Source organism: Saccopteryx leptura, chromosome 3, assembly GCF_036850995.1.
Source record: "Saccopteryx leptura isolate mSacLep1 chromosome 3, mSacLep1_pri_phased_curated, whole genome shotgun sequence".
Taxonomy (NCBI): Eukaryota; Metazoa; Chordata; class Mammalia; order Chiroptera; family Emballonuridae; genus Saccopteryx; species Saccopteryx leptura.
Genome location: NC_089505.1, coordinates 314,522,293 through 314,549,336, shown reverse-complemented (window position 1 = coordinate 314,549,336; position 27,044 = coordinate 314,522,293). Strand labels below are relative to the sequence as shown.

Below are 27,044 nucleotides of genomic sequence, written 5' to 3'. Positions count from 1 at the left end.
TTCCATCTCTGCTGGACAAAAGAACCATTAAAAACAAATACTAGGTTTATATGATTTATTTTCTATATTTTATATTTCTCTTAGAGTTTGCCTTTAAACACAGACATGTAACAAATGTTTGTTAACTGGACCACTTTGCCATCTTGCCTTCTTAACAGACTCAAAATTTAATAGTATCTTTTTTAAAAAAATTTTAAATTTATTAATTTTAATGCAGTGACATTGATAAATCAGGGTACATATGTTCAGAGAAAACATCTCCAGATTATTTTGACATTTGATTGTGTTGCATACCCCTCACCCAAAGTCAAATTGTATTCCGTCACTTTCTATCTGGTTTTCTTTGTGCCCCTCCCCTCCCCCCACCCCCTCTCTCTCCTTCTTCCCCTCCTACCCCCCTGTTACCATCACATTCTTGTCCATGTCTCTGAGTCTCATTTTTATGTCCCACCTATGTATGGATTCATATAGTTCTTAGTTTTTTTCTGATTTACTTATTTCACTCAGCATAATGTTATCAAGGTCCATCCATGTTATTGTAAATGATTCGATGTCATCATTTCTTATGGCTGAGTAGTATTCCATAGTATATATGTACCAAAGCTTTTTAATCCACTCGTCCTCTGACGGACACTTGGGCAAAAGAAATGAATAGATACTTCTCCAAAGAGGACATACAGATGGCCAATAGGCATATGAAAAAATGCTCAACATCACTAATCATTTGAAAAATGCAAATTAAAACCACAATGAGATATCACCGCATACCAGTCAGAATGGCACTCATCAACAAAACAACACAGAATAAGTGCTGGCGAGGATGTGGAGAAAAGGGAACCCTCCTACACTGCTGGTGGGAATGCAGACTGGTGCAGCCACTGTGGAAAACAGTATGGAGATTCCTCAAAAAATTAAAAATCGAACTGCTTTTTGACCCAGCTATCCCACTTTTAGGAATATATCCTAAGAATACCGTAGAACTGTTCCAAAAGGAGAAATGCACTCTCATGTTTATGGCAGCATTGTTCACAATAGCGAAGAGCTGGAAACAGCTCAATAGTATCTTTATGTTTACTTGTTTCTGGGGAAAATGGCATGTAGAGGAGAAGGAGCTATATTGGAAGCAGGAGCCCACTGGAGCTCAACTGAGGAAAAGGAAGCCCAATTCCTGGTGGCGTGGACTTTCTTCCACTATGACCCAAGCTGCTGATGAACACAGTCAAGCCCTTTAATATAGCCAAGCTCTAGATCAGCCAGAAACCAGCAAGATTAAGAACAGAGTTAAAGCATGTCAGGGCTGATAAGTTCATTAGAAACAATGCCTGCTGATAAAAATCTGTAATATTTGTTCTCCATAACAAGGTGGATAAGTAACATTTGTTTTTAAATATTATTGCAAAATATTTCCAGTACCATACAACACAAATTTGAAATAAGATTGATGACTTAAGCCCTGAATTCGGGTCACAATTTTTAAAAAATGAAACATCCATTAATCACCCTTAGTTGTGTCTCGGTTTAAACAATGATTGGTCCAAGCTGTGATGGTAAATTGGCCATGAACCCAACCAAGTAAATTATGAAGAAAAAATAATTAAATTTTACCCATACTTCAAAATCCTTGCTCACTCTACCCCCAAACATGTTTTAGAATGTAGGGAACTGTATGGCTATGCTAGGTAACATGGAAAAAGCAAAAAGAGGCATGGTCCCAGATACTTAAAATCAGGGGTCCCCAAACTTTTTACACAGGGGGCCAGTTCATTGTCCCTCAGACCATTGGAGGGCCAGACTATAAAAATACTATGAACAAATCCCTATGCACACTGCACATATCTTATTTTAAAATAAAAAAACAAAACGGGAACAAATACAATATTTAAAATAAAGAACAGTAAATTTAAATCAACAAACTGACCAGTATTTCAATGGAAACTATGGGCCTGCTTTTGGCTAATGAGATGGTCAATGTGCTCCTCTCACTGACCACCAATGAAAGAGGTGCCCCTTCCGGAAGTGTGGCGGGGGCCGGATAAATGGCCCGTGGGCCATAATTTGGGGACCCCTGGTTAAAATGAACAAACCTGCAATCAAAGGACATGGGACTTCCTTCACTGATTCCCAGATGTGGCTGGACTCTTGCTAGTGTCTAGTGTCATAGAATTTTAAAGTGGGAGAATTTGGAAAAGTTGGTCTTACTAACCAGCAGGAAATGCCTCTTCCCTATTCTTCGTCCCTATAAAGAGAGATTTTTCCTAAACAAGGCTGACCTTCCACTCCACTCCTTCAACTCACTCACCCTATTTATTTTTTCCTCTTGAAATCTGAGCTACATTTACAAAGCAGACTAATAAACCCTTCCTATGACCTAGTGGGCAGACCCCTTCTATCCTCTCATATTAAGCTATGTCTCCAACGTAGTTCTATTCATAATGCAGTAGAGGTGGTATTTTGTTATTCATCTGATGACCCTAATAATGCCTTATTCCCTAATTTGTTCAGAACTCTAAGAAGACGGGGTCTCTTTACGGGAGCTCCGCAGAGAACTTAACAATTTATAGAAATCACCAAGGAATATTCAGGAAAACACATTAACTCTGAAACCAAATAAACTGGTTCCACTGAATAAACTCTCTCATTCAGAGATCTAAGTTATTTATTAAGCTGGGTTCAGAGAATGTACTTGCCTTAGGGTCCCCGAGTGAAAGCATTAAGTGATGAAAAAAGGCCCATCTTTCATTTGTCAGGTGTTATAAGCAGAAATGCTTTCTTTCTGTACTTAATGTGTATATTCAACATATTAAAATCTGCATTTATTTTTGCCTACTAATTTCACAGCTTCTAAAAAAAATAGCTATCTTGTCCTAAATTACAACATTTACATCCAATACAGTTAATTATACCTTTAAACTGCTTTTAGGAAGCACTTTAAGTGAATATCAGATTATGTTCAATAACAATATTTCCTGCCACTCAATGAGATATTCGATGTATGGTGCCTCCAATACATCATTAATTTTTACAGCCTCTCCCTAAGTCTCCTACGGGTAGGTACGGTTGTATTATCTTTTTGTTCCAGTGAAGGAATTGAGGTTAAACAGCTACACAGAAGTCCGATAGCAAACATCACAGTGGACCAGACTCAAAGTGTAGCTCTCCCTGACTGGTCATTTACATCACCAGCACAGGCTACCTCCTAGGGAACTTGGACATGGGAAAGTCCGGTTTCCCTAGGATTCGTGGTATGATGTTCTAAGATTCCACAGAGTTTTTGTTGTGTGTACCCCTAAGAAAATAAAAGGAAAAATGTATGCAAGCACAGCAAAGCAGTAACCAGAGCATAATTATCTTACTGACATCACTGTGCCATTTTAAGCTACCATTCACAGACACCCACCAAAATAAATAAATAAATATAGTTTTTATACTAATTAAGGTCTTTTGGAGTTAAAAATTTTTTAATATCTTACCATTCAATCAGAAGTTTTATCATTCAGTTACCCAACTATCTTACACAGAAAATATTTACTTGATTTTTTGCTACAGAATAAGCTGATAATATAAATTCTACTGCACATGCCCACATAAGAATCATAAAAAGATGCATCAGAGAAAATGACCAGAAAACGTCATACTGACTAGACTTATAGAAAATTATACCCAACTAAAGTAGAGAGTAGGGATTTCAAAGAATAAAAAAAGACTTCAGCTTGACCAGGCAGTGGTGCAGTGGATTGAGCGTCAGCCTGGGACACTGAGAACCCAGGTTCGAAATCCCGATATAACCTGCTTGAGTGTGGGATCATCTGGCTTGAGCACAGGCTCACCAGCTTGAGTGTGGGAACACCAGCTTAAGCATGGAATCATAGACATGACCCCATGGTCGCTGGCTTGAGCAAGGGGTCACTGGCTCAGCTGGAGTGCACCTGGTCAAGGAACATATGAGAAAGTAATCCATGAACAGCTAAGGTGCTGCAACTATGAGTTGATGCTTTTCATCTCCCTCCCTGTCTGTCTGTTTGTCTGTCTCTCTCTCTCTAGGAAAAAATAAACACTTCAAACTTTCTTCTCCATCCTAGTCTCTGCATTTTTAATTTGCAATAATAAAAAAGCTTGTGGTTTCCCCCTCAGAATATTTCACTGGACTTTTGTCATCACTACTACAATCACTCCTTTGCTTTCCCCCATCTCTTCCTAATAATGTAAAATACACACTGAAGGGTTTACTCTTTGTCAACTTCTGACCTAGCTTCCAGTCCTTTACATAGGTAGGAACATCAAGGCTGGAAGAGGTTTACTGGCTTGCCCAAGGTTGCAGAGTTAGATTTAAATCCTGGTTTTTCTGACTTCCAAGCCTAAATTCTTACCAAGGCCATCATTCTGAGTCCCTCCCGCATGACTGCACTGGTAATCAGGGCAGCAGCTCTGGTGCCATGTTCTCTTGCAGGTTTCCAGAACTGAGACAACTCTTAACTTTCCCCACCACCATCAGACCTTTTCTACCATGTGTCTCATCAATTCAAATTTTGTAAAGTTATGGTAGTTAATCTAGCCTACAACTATTTACAACAAGGTTATACCTAGCACAGAGCCTTTCACACACTAGTTGATAAATATTTGTTTGGCTGACAATAGTTTACATCTCAAATAACTTATTTGCTTTCTAATAAGTGTCTTCAAAAAAAATCTTCCTCTAACTAGTTTCTAATGGCTGGACTTTGCATACTACACTGTGAGAGGAGAGGGGATGAGGCCTTTTAAATAACAGCAGATACACTCAATTATATCTTCTAAGCACTCATTGGGTTAAGAGAAAGTGGGAGTAGACAAATTATATGCACTGCATTTGAACTCCTCCAATGTAATGAACACCCAGGAGCTGTCTATTGTACTTGCTGCTGTGTCCCTATCACTTAGCCCAGGCCCTGAACAGTAGGTTACCAAGAAATACCTGTTGATCAGATAGATGGATGGGCAGATGGATGAACAGACACATGGATGCACGGACGGATGGATGGATGGAAGGATGGATGGGTGAATGAATACACAATGGATAAATTAATGGAAATTAGTTATTTTAAAGTTGGCTACTTGGTTTCAGACCATATATTTAAATAAGAGCATTTTTTTTATCTGAAGGCACATTGAGATGTATTTTACTGTAAAACTTAGATCTGTTAGAACCCAATGTAATATTTTTTACTTGCAGCAACCATAACTACCTATAAATTAATTATACAGCATATTCATTTATAGGAACTAATTTGTCATTTTCTACAAATTTGTCTTACAACATAAATTCAGCTACAATATAAATGCTTCTATCAAATTTACTTTGCTAAGAAACCTTTTACACAACTTCAAACAATGACAAAGAATAATCTAAAAGAAATGCAGATATGAAATCAAAGGTAGGTGCAAAGTGATGACTCAAAGGTCAAGTTGACCGTATACACTTCTTTTCCTAAGTGTGAGCGGCAGACTGCCACATCACGTGGTACAGCTAAAAGAACATTTCTGTTTGCTCAACATTATAATTTATTTTCCATTCAGTAAACTGTGAGGTTTCTGCACTAGATGCATTTTAATAAATGAAGAAAATTAACATGCTAAATCAAAGCAGGAACTGTGATTTTTATGGAGTAAAAATACAAGTGTTCATCACAACTCCGGAAACATAAAATTTGTTTTTATTTTTTTTACTGAGATGTGAGAAGGAGTTTCGCAATTATGACCACTGATGAACCACAGCACCAGGCTCTAATTCCTGCATCTGTTTATCCATGAAATTCAGTCTGCTAGCTCTGTGGAAGATTCCAAAATAGCAAGTAATAATAATCATAATCGTCATTATATTTAGAGACAAGATGTTCCTTTTTTCTGGTCAAAATAATAAAACTCCCCAGAGTCGATGAACATTCAAATTTCAAATTGTTTTTCTTCAGTATCAGTCTTAACTCCTCTTCATGGCAACCTCAACCCAAAGTATTCACAATCGTTGCCAATAAAAGTTCAAGTTAGAGGGGATCTTCCTAGTAAAAATCAGCTTTGGAAGGTGAGAGAAAGCACTCCTTGGAGCAGAAGTCAGTTCACAGAGTTGACATGCCCCCCCCCCATTTTCTTAGGTGTGCGACTCAGTCACCTTCCTCTCTGACCTCAGATGAGCACTCAGCAAAGTGGGTGAGACTAGGTGATCCATTAAACCCATCCCAGTTCTTGGGGGGCTGCAAGGGTTCCACCTTCTCAATACCAGACTTCTGTACCTTCACAGAACCACTCTGCTTTTGTCTCCACAACCTAGAAAGCCAAGGCATGATGCACAGCCTCACTGCAATGGTCCTATGCAAGGCTAAGTACACTGGCCCCTGAATGGGGGTGCTGCAGACATAAAGCTTCTCACAGGGATGAAGACTGTTGTGCTGTCTACTTCCATCTAAGCCGTTACAGAAAAGACCAAACATTATGGTTTCCTCTAAGCTGCCTTGTGACTAATTACCATTTGTAGCCACAGGTGTCTCCTATCTTACCAGACCAGGTGATCCTAAGGTTTTTTTAAAAAAAAATAAAAATTTTAATTATATAACTTAGATGTCTAATCATCCCATGTTTCATCTCACTAAAATCATCCTCGTACATTTACTGGCAAAGTCAATGTAAGTCTGTACTTTGGAGGAGATTCACAAACATGAAGCTCTGTTTGAGATATCCATGGAAGTGGAACAGCTTGAAAGGACCATCACTTCACTATTAAACAAGCAAACTCCCTGATTTCTTCTCTGAGCAGTAAAATAAATGTGAATGCACAAATGACTTGGGAGGCAGCAATCCAAAATGCCAGGTTATTTTCACTAAAATAACACTTAAATGGTAGACACTATATTTGCCTGAAAAGAAAAGGAGAAATATAAGATATCTGTAGACTGGGAACACAGAGACAGGGCTGTAATATTCAGGACTGGCACTATATTATGAGACGTATTCTTTATAACGTTTGTTGGCCTATTTTGCAACCCAGACCTGGACAATTCACAATTCAAGAATCCTGCTCTCCAAAATGAAACTCACTTTTTCCTTTCTATTTCCTGCTGCACTCAACTTTCCATAAACAGCTGGTATGTGGCTGGCTCAATTATCACAGCGCTTTCAGAGAACACAAAGCAATAGCTGTTCTTTCAATACAATATAAATTAAGATAAGCGTTTGACCTACAATATGCTGTACCTCTTTCTTGGTAACGTACTCTAAAATAATAAAACTTTTATTAGGTCCAAAGGGCAAGAAAGTCAGACCCACCATACATGATCTCCTGCTGTTCTGTGGGATCAGTGCCCATCCTGACAAAACTATCATTCATCTGTAGTGAAATGAGACAAACAGAAATAATGCAGAGTATTTTTTAAAAGCTAAAGGTAATTCAAATTCATAGGTCCATGTTTATTATTCTCAGACTACAACCTTCCTACATTTAGTATTAAATTAACGATCCTCTCTTTATAGAGTGAAGGGGAGAGCGGAGAGTAATGTTTTTATTTAGAAAAATAACACTTGGCCATGCTGTTGATCTCCCAATCTTATAATTTTTTTTTCACTGATCTGAGCCTGGGTAAAAAAGGTGAAGAGATACAAAACTACAGATTGGTATTTACAAAACAGTCAAAGGGATGCAAAGTACAGCATAGGGAATATCGTCAATAATAGTGTAATAACTATGTATGGTGCCAGGCGGGTACAAGACTTATAGAGAGTGGGATCACTTTGTAAGTTATATAAATGTCTAACCACTATATGTACACCTGGAACTAATACAAAATAATATTGAATGTCAACTGTAATTGAAAAATAAAAATAAAAAAATTTATTGATCCAGCATAATATTTAAATGCCTGGGAAGTACTCTCCCACAGAAATATGAGAGTCACTGTTCATGTACAAAGATTAATCGTAATTTAGCAAGAGTTACACAGACCACAGAGATACGCTACCTTGAAGTAGCAGAGAACATGAGAGTCTCCAAAGACAAATGATGGAAACAACATATATAACCTGGAAGTTGAATGTGAGTCTAACTACCCAGAAGTTCTTCCTTCAGTTAGATTGGTAACAAAAGTCAATATAAATGGACTAATTCTAGTGGTACAGTAGCTGCACAGAGCACACCAGTGTTAGCAGAAGAGTTAAGTTCCTACTCATACAGGATGGACAGGTGGACTTCAGGAGCAAAGACATATAATGACGTCAAAGAAAATATGAAGCTTCCACAGCACCAGGACAAACATAAAGAAATTAATTTGATAGGATCTCAAACTTGTCTTAAATCAACAACCTTTTTTCTACTCATGTGGCTGTCCTGGTATTTAAGACAATGCAAAATATCCACAACATTAAGTAAAATTTTGTTTTCAGATAACAGGAAGAAAAATGCAGCACAATTTTTTTTTTCTCGTTAAGACACCACCATTAAGCATAAACCAGGAGTACTGATAGTAGAGTCAGGTTTACAAGACGAAAGAATGGTGAGAAATATATGTTTCTAAAAACTAAAAATCTTAAGGAGAAAAAACAAAAAGAGCATGCTTTATCCATCTTGCTTTCAGAGCTTGAGTTTAAATTGTTTAAAGTCACAAACTGTGTTACTTTTTGAAGCGATGTGGGTGCTGGATTCTGGTAGTATCCAAATATATCAGGATTGTTTTTAAATCTGTATTTATCATTTTTAAAAACCAAAAAGGGAGGTTGGTGAATTTCTGTTAAAAGCCATTCCTCTGTTACATATAACAGACATAGTATATGTTTACAGTGTTTAATAAACAATCCATTTAAGTTTAAGTAAAATCAACAAAAAGGAAATATATGTTGATATGTCATTTAGGATTAAAGTTAGTCCTAAAATGTAAATGAAATATGTAAAATGTCCTAGAAATTCTTTTTAATCATGTACCTAAAAGGGTCCTTGGTCCCCACACACAGCTGTTCTGTTGGCTACACCTTTGTGTTCAATGTAGCCCCTGATGGCAGTTCAGGACCAGGACACAAGTGGCAAGTTATCTACCCCTCACCACATTAGCCATCTCATTCCCTCTTGGACTATTCTATGGAGTCCCTCTCTCCTCTCCTTCAGCACATCTGTGAGCCCTCTCCTCCTTAAACCCCAGCTCAGTACTCACAGCCTCCATTAAAACAAAACAAAACAAACAAAAATCCCACCTGGCTTAGAGCTATCCCCTTCCAACTCTGCACACCACGGCATTTACACACTCAATCGGATCTAGCGCTAAACAAACATCAGATGACTGAGACCAGTATTTTCTCTTAGATTGGATCAGGAATAATCTGGGATAACAAAGAATATAAATATTATTCATAACCTATCTTGGAAAAATTACAGTCAGTAATTCCATGATGCTAAATATAAATATTTCTGCAGAAATAAAGCCTCACTACCAGAACTTAATTTTCACTCCAAACAAACCATTACCTGTGGTTAATGGATTGAAGCAGCTACACCACCACCAAGAAGCAGAACCAGTCTGAACACTTGGTCCGGAAACTCTAACTGCCGAGCAAAGAGGACACACTACTGACTCACCTCATCTAATTAAACTTTCCCAAGACCATAAACAGAGTGTGTCACCAGCAAAGCCACTGAATTCCCATGCAGAAGTTGGTGCCTACCCAATCATTCTCCTCTCTCCCTCAAGTTTTCATTATTAGAGTATGTCTTTGGGGACATGTGGAGACTAAATGATGAAATGGTTTTTCAGTCAAAGAAAAGGGTGAGGCTGGGCCCTGGAGTCCAGGGCTTTTTCTACCCAGCACTTCTCCCAGAACTACCCAGTGGGTTTCATTGTTTTAGAATGCTGTGTCCTCTTTCTTCTTTGGTGCATTTTGGTGTGAGGACACAGCAGTAGCCAAAGGTAACACAGAGACAGGGCAGAACTGTTTCAAGACCATGAAAGAAGTGAGAAGATGTCTGTAGGCTTTGAGACAAAAAGCCCATAAAAAGGTGACACTTGAAGATCCAATCTTCTCCATCAGGGCCTTCAAGAAGCTGTTATTGTCCTCACTATCACAAGTGTATAAATATCACATATTCTCTTCAACATACTACAATTGTTTCTTCCCTTCCATCCTCAAAACATTGAATATCTCTCTTTCGGATTTGAGTCTTTTTTAATGAAAGGAATATCTTGAGTTTCTAAAGGGAGGTTTTTAAAATTATAACTAAAGTAATGTTGAGAAATACTTCCTCTAACTTAATTCTTTGAGGTGCATATTCTTCTATATAAATTATACAGTAGTGATTTCTAGTCACTGAGGCAGAACTGGACGTGTCTGACCATGAGCAGTGCTGTACCAACTCAAGTATATGTTCAGTTAAGAACAACAGAGAAGGAAGCCTGGCATTCCAGCACCCCCAAAACACACTGTTACCCACCACTAAAGGGCTACATCTTGGACAGAACTGCAGGTCTTTATGAAAGAAATAGAAACAAGGCCAGAACCAACAGAGACACCTCCTCCATTTCACAAGTGTAGACTGTCTCTGGTGTTCCTAGCTCTAGACCAAAGGATGCGAGGAGATTTTTCTGCAGGAGCTGTCTTCACTCAGGCTGTGTAACGAACAGACTTTTCTTTCTCAGTTATGAAGGCTGGGAAGTCCAAGATCAATGTGCCGGCAGATCTGGTGTCTGGTGAGGACCCACTTTCTGGCTTGTAGATATGGCTGTCCTCTCATCCTGTCCCTACAACTCAGAGAGTAGAGAAGCAAGCTCTTGGGACTCTTACAAAGGCACTAATTCCATTCATGAAGGCTCCACCATCATGTCCTCATTTAACCCTAATCACCTCCCAAAGGCCCTACCTCCTAATAGCATAACGTTGGGGTGGAGTAAGTTTCAACATATAAATTTGCGAGGGACATAAATATTCAGTCCATACAGAGGCCACAGTCAGTAAGTTGGGCACTGGAGACACTAAGGGTTACAATCCATGAGGTCAGTGCCACAGTAGCAATCTACCAAGTACACTGGGAGCAGAGAACAGGGAAAAATTAATTCTGCTTAGGGAAGAAAGTCAAGTCCCAAAGAAAAACTAATACTTCAACTAGATGTTGAAAAAAGAGCAGGGATTGACTAAAAAGATAATGAGAAAAGGAAATCTTCAAACAAACAAAAAAATCTTTCTAATTGCTTGGGGTGACTAGAACCGCCCTACCAATTTTAATCAGCGCTAAACTAGACTTTTAATTATTGCGGAGGCTTCTCCAAAAGTTATTTGTTTTCAGCTTATCATTGATTCAGAGCCTCTACAAAAGTGATCTACTAAATTTGCAGAGGCAGCAAAGCTTTTACAAAGGTAATCATAATAGAATAAAACTTAATAGCTCTACTTAATAAAGGACTGTTATGGCCAATAGCCCAAGTGTATTTTTCAAGCCCAATAAAGTGCCTGCGAGCTTCAGCTGCTACCCCAAGTTTACATTTTATTGCACACTTTTTAATTTTAATGTAAATTGGTAAAAATTCAAAAGCTATGTGTCTACTTTTAAAACTAAACCATTTGCAGGAAATCACTGAATACTTTCCATGAACAATAAGAGTTTTACAAGATGACATGTTATTCTTACCTCCATGGGAAAAGCTTTGAAGTTAACTGTGTGCTCAGAACCGCGCTGGTTTTCTCTTCCCCAATGAAACCTAACTTCGTACAGTTCAAATTCATGCCCTTGAGGCAATGGACCTCCTGACAGAACTGGAAAAAGAAACAAGCTCTATTTAATTACATCTCAAACATCACAGTAATAATAACATTGGGGACATGTTCTGCCACAAATCTCTCACGAGCTCTACAGATGAGCTGTTTTCAACCATTTTATCTCATGGCACATGTACATTAATTACTAAATTCTTGTGGCACACCAAAAAATGTATTATATTTTTTCTTGATATGACAAAAAAATAGGCATAATTTTGATTCATTCACACCTGATGGCTGTTGTTGTGTTAACTATTGTCTTTTTTTTTTTTTTTACTTGACAATCTAAGGAAAAAGATGGCAATGCCCCTAACAAAATTAGTCAGGTATTGCAATGTTTTAAAATTTCTTGCAGTACAACCATTGAAAATCACTGCTATAGATTAAATTCACATAGCCAAAATAAGAAATACTTCACAATTGTGAGATGAACTTACATTATATGGGTCTGGCTGAAATTCTTACAATGGCGATTCAGATACTGCGGTTCAAAAACTCTGAAATACTTGGTAATGATACGTATATGATTTCATTTTAACTTTGCTAACTTTAGACAAAGAAAGCAAATGCAGTAGCTATACTCCCTAAGATATAAATTTAGCACTGATCATGTGATAAATAAATGGCTTGAATCTCAGACTGACCAAAAATTTGTTATAAATATCAATAAATTAAACCTTGTTTACAGATCATCCATTTGTAGCAGGAGATTTTCAATTTAGAGAATAGGTTTAAGCTAATAAAATTATCTATGAAAAGAATTCTTATTAAGCCAATCTTATTTTCAACAATGAAATTACACTTAAAAAACAATTGACCATTCAATGTCAACATATAATGCATACCAAACAATACTGTGATAAAATATTAACAATACTTAAAATATGAACATTAGTTCATTAAGGCCCTGTCTCTATTTCTCATTTCTGGATATAACCTAGGACTTTGTCTTAAATAAGGGCACTCTAAAAGATAATGAAAAATAAATTTGTACACAAACCTGTCTTGAAGTGATAAAATACTTTCTTTAGTTAAACACTCCCTGATTAACCTATGGAAACACTTGAAATAAAGTGTATTACAAATGGCCAATTTCAATACAAATAAAGGTTGTTTGCACTTTTCTTGTAAAAACTGTTCATTCCTAAATGGTATTAGCTAAGAATTATAGGTCATCTCTCAATCAAGGAGCTGATGAAATTCACCCCGTTCCCCCAGAAGTGGTCTGTCTCAGATTAGTGTTGACACTTGGAGTGTACTCTGGACAAAGTGAGTGTCTAAACTGCTCTCCTCAGGGACAGCTTAGTTGTCATCCTTACTCTAAAACCCAAAGGAGAATAAAGCAAATTGGTGAAACAATATTTACTTATTTGGCTGGTTCTTCTTGTGCCAAAGATCATTTAAAGCTGCTTATATATCAAGGTACATATAATACAGCCAGAAAGCATAAATTTGAAAGAAGAGCAAAGGTCAAATAAAGACAGAGGCAGAAGACGGATGAAAGAATGAGGCTATCACATAAATGAATGTCACAAAGACCTTGTTAAAAGTGTCTGACAAATTTGCTTCTAAACTTTCTACTAGCTAAAAGAAAAAAAAGAGCTGCAGCAGCAAACAGCAATTTTAATGTCCTGAGTGCATAAACCTCACATCCAAGTGTGGGAGCGGGTGAAATGCATATCTTTAGGATAGTCTCTTGCCCAGTTTTAGTGCTCTTCCTCATACCTGATCTTACTTAGGTCTCACAAGTCTGAGGGGCCAGCGTTATCATCCCCGTGGGCAGGACAGAAAATTATGGCTGAAAGGGACTAGGTGTGCCCTGCCCCAGTCACCCAGCTAGCAAACTCCAGGAGCCCGGAACTCAAATCTTCTGACCCACATCCCAGGATGAGACACGAATAGGGAAAACCAAATTACAGTAACTGCAAGCATGAACTGAAAAACAAGTTCTCCAGACTCCTAAACTGCAGTCCTATTTCTCAAGACAATCAAAAAAAGAAGAGTGAACACACAGATCACAGAGGGTCACAGATGTCCAGAACTGCAATGCGGGCTCACTGAGTACCTTCAATAACCTTCCAAGCTGTGGACGAAAAACAGTATGAACAGAACATTTCAACCAGAGTGCCGGTTTCTGAATAATCTTAAAACTCACTCCTCTTTTCCCATGGCTGCCCAAACTTGGTCTAAAGAAAAGCCAGGAAAGAGGCCCGGAGTCTACCCAGAGCGTACCCCACCACCCAAAACAGAAAGAGGGCAAGGCCTGGAATTCTGTCGCCATCCCCAGCCTCACCGTCCGCACTGGAGAACACGGCCCTCCCCGTGGGCAAGCGGCTTTGCAGGGCTGGGCCTGTAACACTCGACTTTTAAAAGAAAGTCAACAACTGTCTTGAGAAAGGCTTAGCTCCACATTGCTAAGCAAAAATAAAGAGTGGCACTGTGAAATAAAGTTAATGTGAAATGGGAAAGAGAATTAAAAAATTTTCCCCAAAACCTCTTTATTCCATGCACTCAGCACGCACGCATGTGCATACATGCATACACACACACACAACACACATGTCTGTGAAGTTGCTACAGAGCAGCTGCTGGTACCTTCTTGTAAAAATGAATTTTATAACTGATGTTGACAGTGATTACAGGAGATTAAATATATGTATATACTGTATTTTTCGCTCCATAAGACGCACCTGACCGTAAGACACACCTAGGGTTTTAAGGAAGAGAATAAGAAAAAAAGTATTCTGAACCAAATGGTGTGTTAAAATATTTAATTAAAATACCGTATTTTTCACTCCATAAGGCTCATGGGCATTTTCCCATCCACTTTGGGGGGGGGGGAGGGAAGTAAGTCTTATGGAGCAAAAAATACAATACATATTTTGTGTGTATGTATATATATATATGCGCATACATCCCTCCTGATCAATGCCTAATATATCTTTAACAAGAATGAAGCCTTTAGCTTAAAAGTAGGGGAGAGAATTTATATTTTAAACACCCTGGAAATTTAAATTCCACAGATTTCGACAAAGAGAAGTTCAAGGGCCACAGGGGTCCACTGATCACCTACATTGCACCAGACATGGTATTAAGTGTTTAAGGGACACTGATTCAGACAAAATCCCATGGTCTCGTGGATCTTACATTCTACTGGATGACAATGAGCACAAAGAAGGGAAGTATTTTGCCCAGGCCTGGCCACCAGGGAGAGGTGACAAAGAAGCAGCTTCCAGCCAGGAATCAGGCGCTGGGGACCTTTCACTTTTGCTGCAGATGAACAATCCAAAGTTAAATCACATGAAAATCATGTGACTATACAAAGCCATAAAAAATGACAAAATACTGAATTCAGAATTTTATAAAGTGCCAGGTAGGTATCACCTGTTCATTCTCTAAGAATGACTAAAGAAAGACTAAAAATAAATAGTAGCTCTGTTTTACTCACTAAGAAAAATCTTCTTAAGGCTTTTTTTTTCTTTTATTTATTCATTTTAGAGAGTGAGGAGAGAGAGACAGAGACAGAGAGGAGAGGGGGGAGGAGCAGGAAGCTTCAACTCCCATGTGTCATGACAGAGCAAGCCCAGAATTTCAAACCAGCGACCTCAGCGTTCCAGGTCGACACTTTATCTACTGCACCACCACAGGTCAGGAATATTTCTGCCTTTTTATAGCTTTTCTTTAAATAAGGAAACCAGTCATACCAAAGGATATACACTTCTCCTATATTTTTGATTACCAAATTTTGCTGAGTGATATTTTGTCACCATATAGCAGGTTTATTACTTGTGATGTCATTAAGCTCAATAAATTTCTTTACAATGAAACCCATAGTGATGACATGCTGTACTTCCTTAGGATAACAAACTTGTGAGAAAATATAAAATACACCGATATCATTCTACTATATCCATTTTCTTTAATTCTCTTCAATAGTCATGACCATATGCTTATGAGATATACAAAGAGCTCCTCCAAAATTTGAGAACCCCATAAAGACATGATACATATACATTTACCTAAATTTATCTAAGTTTCTATATCCTTTGCCAGATAGGTCAAAGGATGATGTTAATTAAGGAATATCTGTTTTCCTTATTTCAGTTAAGTTCAACACACACATTTTAAAATGGACTCCATGCCCTGAGCAGTAAGTTAATAAAAAGAATAACATTGTCATGGTGCTGGCAAGACATTTTCAATGCTTAAGGAACTGGACTTAATAGTTTAATACATTGCATCAGAAGAGTAAGGGAAAGTGCACAAGGCACCAGGAGGATACCCAGCAAGGGCCAAGCCAAAACCAAGCGGCACCAGAAAGTCAGGGAACTTTCCACGGGAGATGATAGCTGAACAAAGCCTGGAAGAAGAGGCTAAGAGAAGTGAGAACGTGCATTCCAGCAGAGAGAAGAGGCTGAGGAAGGCTCAAAGATATGAGACAGCTTGAATGTGTTCCCAGAGAATAAAGTTAGAGGTTACCAATGGCCCAAGTCAGGACTCAGGATGTGAACATCAGGAGGGGACCTGCAGCCCATGCTCAGGGGCTGGAGTTTAGCATGGAGGAAATCATCAATGAATTTTAAGCAGGAGACTAATATTTTTACATTTTAAAATATCACTCCATGTCTGCATGGGTGGGGAACCAGCGTAGGACAAGCCTAACTAGTTAGAAAGCTGCTGATGGAGCCAGGCAAAGATGGTGCGGCCAGGAGACAGAGCCTGCCATAGCCACGTGTCCAGCAAGGAGGGACGCCAACATTCATGGTCCCTGACGTGTCCCCTGAAAGATCCAAAGGCCCAAACAGTTCATTCTCAGTAGGTCTAAAGATTTCATAGCCTCAGTTTAACTTTTAAGGAATCCCAAATGTTTTCAGAAGACATTCCCAAAAATAGTACTAATTAATTTGTTTAACATTTAAAGTCTTAAGAGCAAAAATCAATATGTTTATTGTATTTTAACTTACAGCTTCATATCATATTAAAGAAGAAATATCATCAGCTCTTTTTTTTTTTTTTTTTTCCTGAAGCTGAAAACGGGGAGGCAGTCAGACAGACTCCCACACCCGCCCGACCGGGATCCACCTGGCACGCCCACCAGAGGGTGATGCTCTGCCCATCCGGGGCATCGCTCTGTCACGACCAGAGCCACTCTAGCGCCTGGGGCAGAGGCCAAGGAGCCATCCCCAGTGCCCGGGCCATCTTTTCCTCCAATAGAGCCTCAGCTGCAGGAGGGGAAGAGAGAGACAGAGAAGAAGGAGAGGGGGGTAGGTGGAGAAGCAGATGGGCGCCTCTCCTGTGTGCCCTGGCCGGGAATCGAACCTGGGACTCCTTACGCCAGGCCGACGCTCTACCACTGAGCCAATCGGCCAGGGCCATATCATCAGCTCTTAAAGGAAGAGGTAACATCAACAATAGTGAGAGGAGGTCTGTTACTCTGGCTCTTCATGAGCAAAATGAAGCAGGTTAACACAACTGTTCAGATCATTCCAATCCCCCAAAGTTAGCAGGCTAACCATAAATATCATCATAAAGAAATTGAACCCTGACATGTTGTATAAACAACACAGTCTCTTCTTAAGTGAAAATAGTTTTAAGATATTTTTGACACCTCATCTTTAAAACACAAAGTTATTAAGAAGCACTATAAATAGTTGCTATTTTTAAAAAGTATAATTAATAATAAAAATAATAATCTAGCTTAAAATTAATATGGATAATTTTAAAAGGCCCAGAAGTAAAATTCTCTAATTAAGGTTTCTATAATAAGTGACAGTGAAGGGCACAAGTGACCTACCTTGATTAGCAATTTCTCCCATACCAATGGCCCTTTAAAAATGTCATTACCCTTAACACACTGCATGTCGTCAGATGAAATGACATTCTATTGCACAAGTTTGGGCAGTCTCATACTTTTTTATAACTTAAGTATCTATAACCACTCAGGCAAGAAATGTACAATAGTTATACTTTTACACGTAAGCTACTTTTTATATCCCAATAAGTATGTTCCATCTTAATCTATCTGTGTATACTAAAATGTTAAGATTCCTGCAGTGCAGTGATTCCTGTGTCCCATAGAGACATAGTGTATGTAGAAGCTTTAATAAAATTCTGCAGTCAGGGAGATAACAGGACCAGCAGTCTGGTCAGGTCCCACCTGCAGTGTGAACTTTGGCTCACCCCGACCGTAAGAGGCACTCTGCCACTCTGAAATGTCCTCAGAGCTGAAGGAGAAGATCAGTGACAGGATCCAAAATGTGGTCCAGTCACAGGGGCTCCACCCTACCCTCCCCCGACCCCAGTCCACATAACCAACCAATCACTGAAGTTCATAGATGACATCTCCAAAATCTCTCTCAGGTCTTCCCTTCCTTCCCGCTGACATTGCCAACACAGTAGCTGCAGTCTTGGGAAATGAATCTCAGCAGTAACCTGCAAACTGATTCCCAATTCCTCCCAGATTCCATCTTATTTTCAGTGCCGCCAGGTTAATTTTCCTAAAGCAACATGCTGATTATGACTTTATCCTACACAAAACAAAAACGGTTATACTCGGTAGACTAAGTTCAAGGTCCTTCATGAATGTGCTCCAACACACCTCTCACATTCTATTAACCTCATTTGTCATGAAGGAAACTTTTTTCCCAGATGTACTTAAGGATGTGCCTTTCCCTGGATGATCTCTAGACCTTCCTGTATCCACATCTTTTTTGCATACTGCTTTCTCTTACCACACATCCCAATCTCCCAGATCCAAATACTATTCCCCCTTCAAGGATTACTGCAAATGTTACTTCCTCCCCAGACCCTTCCCTCAAAATTTCAGGCAAAATAATCTTCCCTCTACACCTAGTTTTCACAACCTACCACTGTAACCTTCTTGAGGGCAGAAATTGGGTGTGATTTATATTTATTTTTACCAAAGCATGGAACATCTTGCATAAGGTAAACCGAAGATTGCCAACTGCACCTTACAAACCAGATGAACCCAGTGACTGTGTTAGGTTCACAGGCCCTCATCTCCAGCTTTTCCGGACACATTAAACATCTGGTGAACCAGACATGCTCTCTGCAGTTTGTTGGTTTCCCACAGTCCCCACCAGTCTCAACTGCCTCCTAACACTACACAGGAAGCAGAGGGTCAATAGCTATTTACAAGTTTTGCTCTCCTGGCTGCTTTCATTTATGGTACCTGCCTGGATCTCAGAGATATGTTTGTAATTCTTGTAGTAAATGATCAATAAATAAGAATTAATGAATAAAAGACTATGTGGAACAATTGAAGGAACTAATAAATCTGAAAAGGAAACAGAAATGTTATAATATGATGAAGGGAGTCAACATTTTAAAGGATGTCATGTGAAAATACAATTATATTTGTCCAGAATTCCAAAATAGAAACAATGAGGACAATAGCAGAAATTTCGATCTTTGAAGTTACTCAAAAAGCAAAACGGGCCTCTTCAGTGAAGAGTAAGTGTCCTTTCCTGAGCTGAGAATGCTGAGAATGCCCAGCCATTTGCCAGAACTGAGACAGGAGGCTAGACTGGTGCCTGCCTGCCAGGGGCCATTCACTCAGGGAATCTATGACTTCAGCCCCTTTCCTAAACTCATGTGCTATCTTACTGAAAAACAGAACACTGAATCATGTAGCATGTAGTCTGTATGAGTGCACTGCTCATAGAATGCATGTTGGACAAGAAAAGAGGGACTGAATCATGTAGCACGTAGTCTGTATGAGTGCACTGCTCATAGAATGCATGTTGGACAAGAGAATAGGGTCAAGGAGGAGACTTTGAGAAACCCCATTATTGAAGAAAATGGAGAATAAAGAAACTGACAGAGAAAAGGCAGTCAAAATTGAGAAGAATCATCAGGAGGTAATGTAAAACAGAGACCAGCCTGAGGAGAGAATTCCTAAAAATTCCACTGCAAATAAGGATTTCAGGAGGGAAAGAGGGGTGGGGGAAGGTTAAGGAAGGTAGAAGGGGGACAGCTGGTGATGGAAGGAATCTTGACTTGAGATGGTGAACACACAATACAGTATACAGATAATGTATTATAGAACTGGACACTTGAAACCTGTATAATTTTATTAACCAATGTCACGCCAATAAATTCAATTAAAATTTTTTTTAAATAAATGAATAAAACTATTTAAAAATAAAGGAAAGCACCCAACATAGTTGTGTATTACTAAGCAAAAGAAGCCAAACTGAAAAGGCTGCGTACTATATGATTCCAATTGTATGACATTCTGGAAAAGGCAAAACTATGGAGACAGTGAAGAGACCTGTGGTTGCCAGCAGTTGGAGAGAGGGAGAGAGGAACAGGCCGAGCACAGAGGACTTTAGGGCAGTGAGACTATACTGTACGACACCACAGTGATGGAAACATGTCACTGATCTGTTCAAACCCATAGAATGGACAACGTCAAAGCAAGCCCTAAGGTGCACTGATGATGAAGTGTCAAAGCAGGCTCACCAACTGTAACAAATGGACCACCCTGCTTACTCTCTGTCCTGTGCTCAGTAACCAGCCTCTTCCAACAACATGGTGAATTACGCTCAGAGGCAGATTTAATGGTGGGCGCACTGGGTGCACACTCTGGGCCCCTACTTCTGAAGGGCCCTGCAAAAAAAACACCAACTTTAGACTTTTTTCCAATGACACCAAGTTTGGTTTCATATATGCAATTTTAACATTAATAGTACAAAATAATGGCCCTGGCTGGTTGGCTCAGTGGTAGAGTGTTGGCCTGGCGTGCAGGAGTCCCGGGTTCGATTCCCGGCCAGGGCACACAGGAGAAGCGCCCATCTGCTTCTCCACCCCTCCCCCTCTTCTTCCTTTCTGTCTCTCTCTTCCCCTCCTGCAGCCAAGGTTCCACTGGAGCAAAGTTAGCCCGGGTGCTAAGGATGGCTCTGTGGCCTCTGCCTCAGGCACTAGAATGGCTCTGGTGGCAACAGAGCAATGCCCCAGATGGGCAGAGCATCACCCCCTGGTGGGCGTGCCGGGTGGATCCCGGTCGGGCGCATGCGGGAGTCTGTCTGACTGCCTCCCCGTTTCCAACTTCAGAAAAATACAAAAAAAAAAAAAATAGTACAAAATATTTTTTATTTATTTAAAAATATGGTTAACATGTATTTTTATTTTCCCTGTCTCTCTCTTTATTTAAGAGGCCCAATATTTTCTTCTGTGCCTGGGGCCTCAACCAACCTTAATCCACCTCTGATTACGTTACAATGACGTCCAGCAACTATATTCCTGCCCAAGTGCACAGAGCTGCTAAGCCACTTTGTAGACCCATTTCTACATAAGAACAATGAGCCACAGACCACTAGACACTTGAGGGAAACCTCCAATGGGAAAGAGAGCAAAACAAATAGAAGAAGGAACCCAGAATAAACAGACAAATGGAGGGAAAAGAAAAGATCAATACAGAAAAGAAGACAGATACTGCGTTTATGAAATAAATGCTAGATGCTGGATCTTAAAAGTTAATACAATCCCTGGAATAAGCCCAACTTTTAAAAAATTAAAAATAACTACCAGAAGTGAAAAAGTCAATAGAAAATCTGAAAGATGTAAGTTGAGGAAGGCTAGAGAAAATAAAAGAAAAAGACAAAAAAAAATAAGAGTTATAGAGAGGAAATAAAAGCATAGAAATAATATAAGAAAATTCCTGAAAAATCCTGATCAAAATGGCCCGCCTAGTACCCAGCGCACAGAGTGAAAAAAGAACCACACCAAAGCATATGGTTGTAAAATTTCAATGCAACAGCAATAAGAGGAAATTATAAAAGCTTCTAGAGAGGAAAAAGGACACATAAAAGGGTTCACAGGCAGGATGGCACTAGATCTTATGACTGCAGCACTGAAGGGCAGATGGTAACGTAGTGAGATCAAATATCTGAGGGCAAATACTTCCAGCCTGGGCTGCTTTACCCAGGCAAACTCCACTCAGGTGAGACACATGCAAACACACAAGGTTTCCCAATGTGTACCCTCACATGCCCTTCCTCTCAAGAGCTTACTAGAAGATGAATGATAGAAAGGAATACACCTCACAGCTCCCTAAAATGAGGGAACCACCCCACAAGAGGATGTCACGGCATCCAGGAAAGACAGAGTTGAGCACGGGAGACAAGCAAAGAGACTTGCTGGGTTGAGACCCAGTCAGCCACAGGAGATGGCCGCACAGCAGGCCCAGAGAGCAAGTGGGGGAGACTGGGGCAGGACTGAACAGAAGAGAGGGCGGGAAGGAGAACTCGATAGGTCCCGGGAGATCGGCCATCTGTCAGAGAGCTTGAAAATGAAATCATGAAAGATACTTCAAAAACTAAATAAAAATACATTAACTCTAGGAATAAAACATATTATTCAATAAAATATTATTCAATATAATCTCAGCCAGAAATAATAGTTATGCAATCATAATAATAAAAACACTGAGTATTCATTTAAACCAAAAATATAATTCAAGAATATGAGCAAAACCAAAATGCGACAGCGTAATAAGAGAACTAGCCCCACCTTCCAGAATAGGAAGTTCATAGGTGTCTTAAATATCAAAGCATGACGGTATCATCCAGTTATTAAGAAGTATGGCAGTGACAGCAGGAGAAACAGCTAAGAGGTGAAAGTGATTGTCACCAGGACAAAAAGTTTTAGGTGGGAGGAGCAGGGTATGACCCAGAGGCAAAAAGAAAGACAGAACTAGTCAATCATTTAAAGTATCTCTGTATTCTATTTCGGTAAAGATAAAACGAAGTAAGTAAATGAATGCCGGGGTGTTCAGGGCTTGCAGACTATTCCTTTGAGAAGCCTAAATATCCTAGAACAAATAAACTGCTCCAGACATGGAGCTTTTTGTTAGTTTCTTTTAAGTTTGGAGAAACAATGAAGAAGAAATTATTACACTGGTAGACAGGAGATGGGGCATCTGAAGGAGCAACTTCTCCCCGAGGAGAGAGGAATAAAGGTCTGCAATATGTGTATCCACAATAGGCCCAGACAGACAGACAGACAGACAGCCCTTCCTCGGTGACCAGGGGTGGAGGATGGAGAAGAATCAATCAGCAAAGAAAGCTGCATGAGGAAAAAAAACATACCTGTGGCCAAGACAGTGCTTGATAATCTCCTTTTTGAGGTGAGGCAGTAGGCCAAAGAAAATGTTTGAGAAGTTACCAGAAGAAAATGTTAACTTCAATTAGATCAAGTACATTTGATCTTAGAGCAGGAAGGACACACGCTGTCTTAATTGATCGTATTGGTACCAAGTCATTCCTCCCTGCTTCCGTAAAGCACCGTTATCATATTAACATTGGTATTTTAAAGAATTGTGTTTCTACTAAGCAATGAATCCTCAAGAACCATCATGTCCATTTGTATACAACCAACACTGACTCACAATAGTGTCTGGTGTGAAATGCATTTTTGTTATATAGTAGATATAGAAATATTTTTTACCCAGAAGTACAAAAGCATGTCAAATACCAATATACATGTATTACATTAAAATGTTTTTATAGGCCAGAAGCCAGTATTCAGTAATTTCATTATATATATATATATATATATATATATATATATATATATATATATAGAGAGAGAGAGAGAGAGAGAGAGAGAGAGAGAGAGAGAGAGAGAGAGAGAGAGAAACAGACAGGAAAGGAGAGGGATGAGATGCATCAACTTGTTGTGTCACTTTAGTTGTTCTGAAATGAAGCAGCCGAGTTTAATTGCTCTAAAAGAAAGAGACTTTCAGCAGAACTTACTTTTTCTAAAAGACTCTCTACCCCTGGCCTTGAGGCTAGTTCTCCAGATTGTAGCCTTGGGATAGTTCCCCAAGGTTACAGATGTTCCCAGAATGTTTCTCCCTGAATTAATCTTATAGATAAACATTGTAAAAGAGCTTGTTTCACTGCTTTGTTCTACTGCTAGGCTTCCCCTCCTCCCCATTCCCCAATTAGTGTGTAATTTTGTCTTTAAAAGGGGAGGGGGCGCATGATTTGAATGACTTAAGTCTCCTTGTTGTAGCCAGCTTTGAATAAAAGACTCCTTTAAATTTGAACTTCAGTGTGGAGAAGGTCTGTATAGTCTCACTGGTTTCACTATAACAGTTCATTGATTGCTTTCTCATAAGTGCCCTGATTGGGGGGGCTCCAGCTGAGCCAGTGAGCCTTTGCTCAAGCCGGTGACCTTGGGCTCTTGGGCTCAAGCCAGCAGCCATGGGTTTCTATCTATGATCCCTCACTCAAGTTGGCAACCTCCGGGTTTCAAAACTGGGTCCTCAGCATCTCAGATCGATGCTCTATCCACTGCGCCACCACCTGATCAGGCTTTACTATATATTTTTTAAATAATATATGTCCCATCATAGATAACTACCCCCAAACACTCTGACTTAAATTTGAATTTACTGAAGCTGTCTCTCTATGTACACAACCTGGAATCTGTTTTGGGTGATGCCCATACTTTGACCTTAGAACAGCAGGAAAGACTATGTGAACCTATGACTATCCTATGGATTCTAAATTAAAGCTCAGAAAAATTCACATCAATTAAAATCTATAGTTAGCAATCAATACCTGCCCAACCTAATAATTAACCCAAAGATTTTATGTTTTAAAATATTAAACTTATTGATCCAGAATTAATTTGAGTACAGCTGGTCTCTATTAAGGACTTCCTATTATTTCAACATATTCTCACTTTACATTCTTTCTAAAAGGGAAATAATAGTTACTATTCACTATGAATAGCATAATATTAATGTTAATTTTTAGAATTCTGCTTTCCACTCCCCTACATTTAAGCTGAAAATTAATTTCCTTGGTAATTACCCAACACCTTTTCCACAAAACATTTCAGATCCATCTTACATAGGTTCAGATGGGGAGAAGGGGAGTTTAAATAAATAATTAGTTAATTAATAAAAGCAAGAACTTTGTTTGCTATTTCAATCCTTTGCTGAGTTTAGAGGATATTTTTGATTGCTATTATTTAAAATTCTTCTTGTCATTAATATATTAGAAAAAATGAACTTGACCATCTATCTTGAATGGCAGATAATTTCAATAAATTCTAATCTTTAGTTTTACAATGCAGTTAAGAATTATAAGTATCTAAATGATTTAAGCTAATCAGCAATTTAGGACAAAATGCAAATTGATACACCTGTGTATAGCTTCCCACAAATTCCACAAGGTGACCAACTAAGATTATTAGAATAACATCATACAACATAGATCAACCAAACTGACATATTCATTATTTCATCCTATTATCCTTTCAAAAATGTTTCAAAAAATATTTCCCAAAGATGCATTTTATATTACATAAAGGTACCTGACAATGGAGCTATGTTAATTCTACCTTTAAGGTCATACAAGCTAAATGAGAATTCAGTAGCTCCAAGATGACTTTGAGTTTACAAGAGCATGCAAAGAAAGCATTTCCTAAAGTACCTGATTTTGACTTCAGGATAACCTGAATGGTATGTCCATCATTGGTGACTTCACAGTCTCGGCAGACCACATAATTTGGTGAAAGGCGGACATCCAGCAGTGTAGGGTCATATCTAGCTTCTCTTGAATTCAGGTTAATGGGAGACTGGTATTCCCCATTAGCATCAGGAAACACCAAGCCCCATTCAACACCTAAGAAAAAAAGAAAGCGCATTTATAACAAGTTAAAAAAAGAGTTACGGTAAAATTTAATGTGCTTAAACACTGTTTATAATCTTAAAAGGGTTATGACTACCATTTCTATAAGATATGGTAAATGTGTATAAATTTTTCATTCATATTTTTAATAAACTAGTACTATCAAATATCACATACATGTTCCTGAGCTAACAGAACATTCTGTTTGTATTTTTCCACATAGATGTAATAACTTATGACTAAGAAATCTAGGTCACCTTTAAGTGATTAGAAAGAAACAGTACCACAAAAATTTCCTCTGCTCATCAGTTCAGTTATGTGCAGTACTTGGGAAATACCGTGACTCTCAGCATGTTTAGTAAGAACCCCAAACCTGATGCTAGTGAATAAGCACCTCTTATCAGAAACGCAAGTAGCTTTTTGTAGTGTTCATATGCACATGTACACATACCATACATATATACTCTTTCCATATTTTTATAATTAAAATGATAAATTCTACTTTTGTTTTTTCAACAGATGTAGGCAACATGAACACCAGTGGTTGGCTCTATTAAAAGTCCTACATCTTGAGAGAGAAATTTAGGAATCTAAACTTTTAAAAAAGTTGACTCCCTTTTCACTAAGCCCACTGATCCAGCCTGACATTTAGGACATGTCTGGAGAGAGCTGAGCTTTGTTAGGTGTCCTTCAGGAAAAGAGTAGAGACAGAAATACTTCTCTCCCACCAGGGTCCTTATAGCAAGCAAGAAACTAACAGTTTCATTAACACTGTGCTCTCAAGGTGTTGAGTAAAAGGTAACGCTGCTCCCCTTAGCTGCTCCGCAGACAAGAAATGTCACAGCCACAGCTTTAAAGCTTGCCCTCCGGCTGGAGGCAGGTGCCAACAGCTGCGGGACAGGGCGGTCAGGCTCCCCAACGCGAACGCAGGTGGCACGCCCGCCGGCTCCCTCTGCTGCGCCTTTCTGCCCCGAACCGGGCAGAGGAATGGGGAAGTGACAGAGACCCACGTGGGAAAGCCGCACGGCGGAGGTGTCCGGAGCGCATAAGGGCAGCAGCGCGCAGAGACTCGCACCGGGCCGGACACAGGAGACGCTCAGCCCCCGAGGCGCCGTCCCAAGACAAGGGCCACCTCAACATGCGGCGGGTTACCTTCTTCGTAGCCCCACTCCACACCCTCCTCTTCTTCCTCCTCATCATCCTCCTTCTCCGGGAAGGCGACGGAATCTTCGATGAAGCTCAAGTCAGCCATGGGGAGGTCGTGGGTCCTCTCGGCTCTCTGGCTGGCGATGCCTGCGCCCCTGCAGGGCAAGAGGGCAGAGGTGGGAGTGTGAGCGCGTGGAAGTGCGCGAGTGCGAGCACGTGGGAGTGGTGGCACGCGAGCGTGTGAGCGCGAATGTGAGCGCACGTGAATTAATGTGAGCGCGCGTGGTGAAAGTAGTGTGGGTGCGTGTGTGTGTGCGTGTAAGGTGAGCGCGCGTGCTAGCGGGTGAGCGTGGAGCCCAGAATTCTCGGGCGTCCGGCGCGGGGAGAGCTGGCTGAGTCCCGGCGGAGCGCGGGAGAAACAGCAGCTCGTGGAGCCAGAGTTGGCGAATTATAAACCCGGCGGGGGCGTGTCTGGCA

The 27,044-nt window shown here is 39.7% G+C and overlaps 1 protein-coding gene across 2 annotated transcripts in view; it reads right to left on the bottom strand.

The window, feature by feature from the left end:
- Positions 1–26,987, bottom strand: part of CA8 (carbonic anhydrase 8) — a 113,897-nt gene extending 86,910 nt beyond the window's left edge. The window contains exons 1-3 of one of the 2 annotated variants that reach the window (XM_066379001.1): positions 26,574–26,987; positions 25,224–25,415; positions 11,627–11,751 (exon numbers count right to left, since the gene is read on the bottom strand). In XM_066379001.1, the coding sequence (XP_066235098.1) occupies positions 11,627–11,751; positions 25,224–25,415; positions 26,574–26,673 (417 nt within the window). In that variant the 5' untranslated portion in view covers positions 26,674–26,987. The remainder of the gene's footprint in view (positions 1–11,626; positions 11,752–25,223; positions 25,416–26,573) is intronic. The other variant, XM_066379000.1, reaches the window with a different exon arrangement.
- Positions 26,988–27,044: the final 57 nt, after the last annotated feature.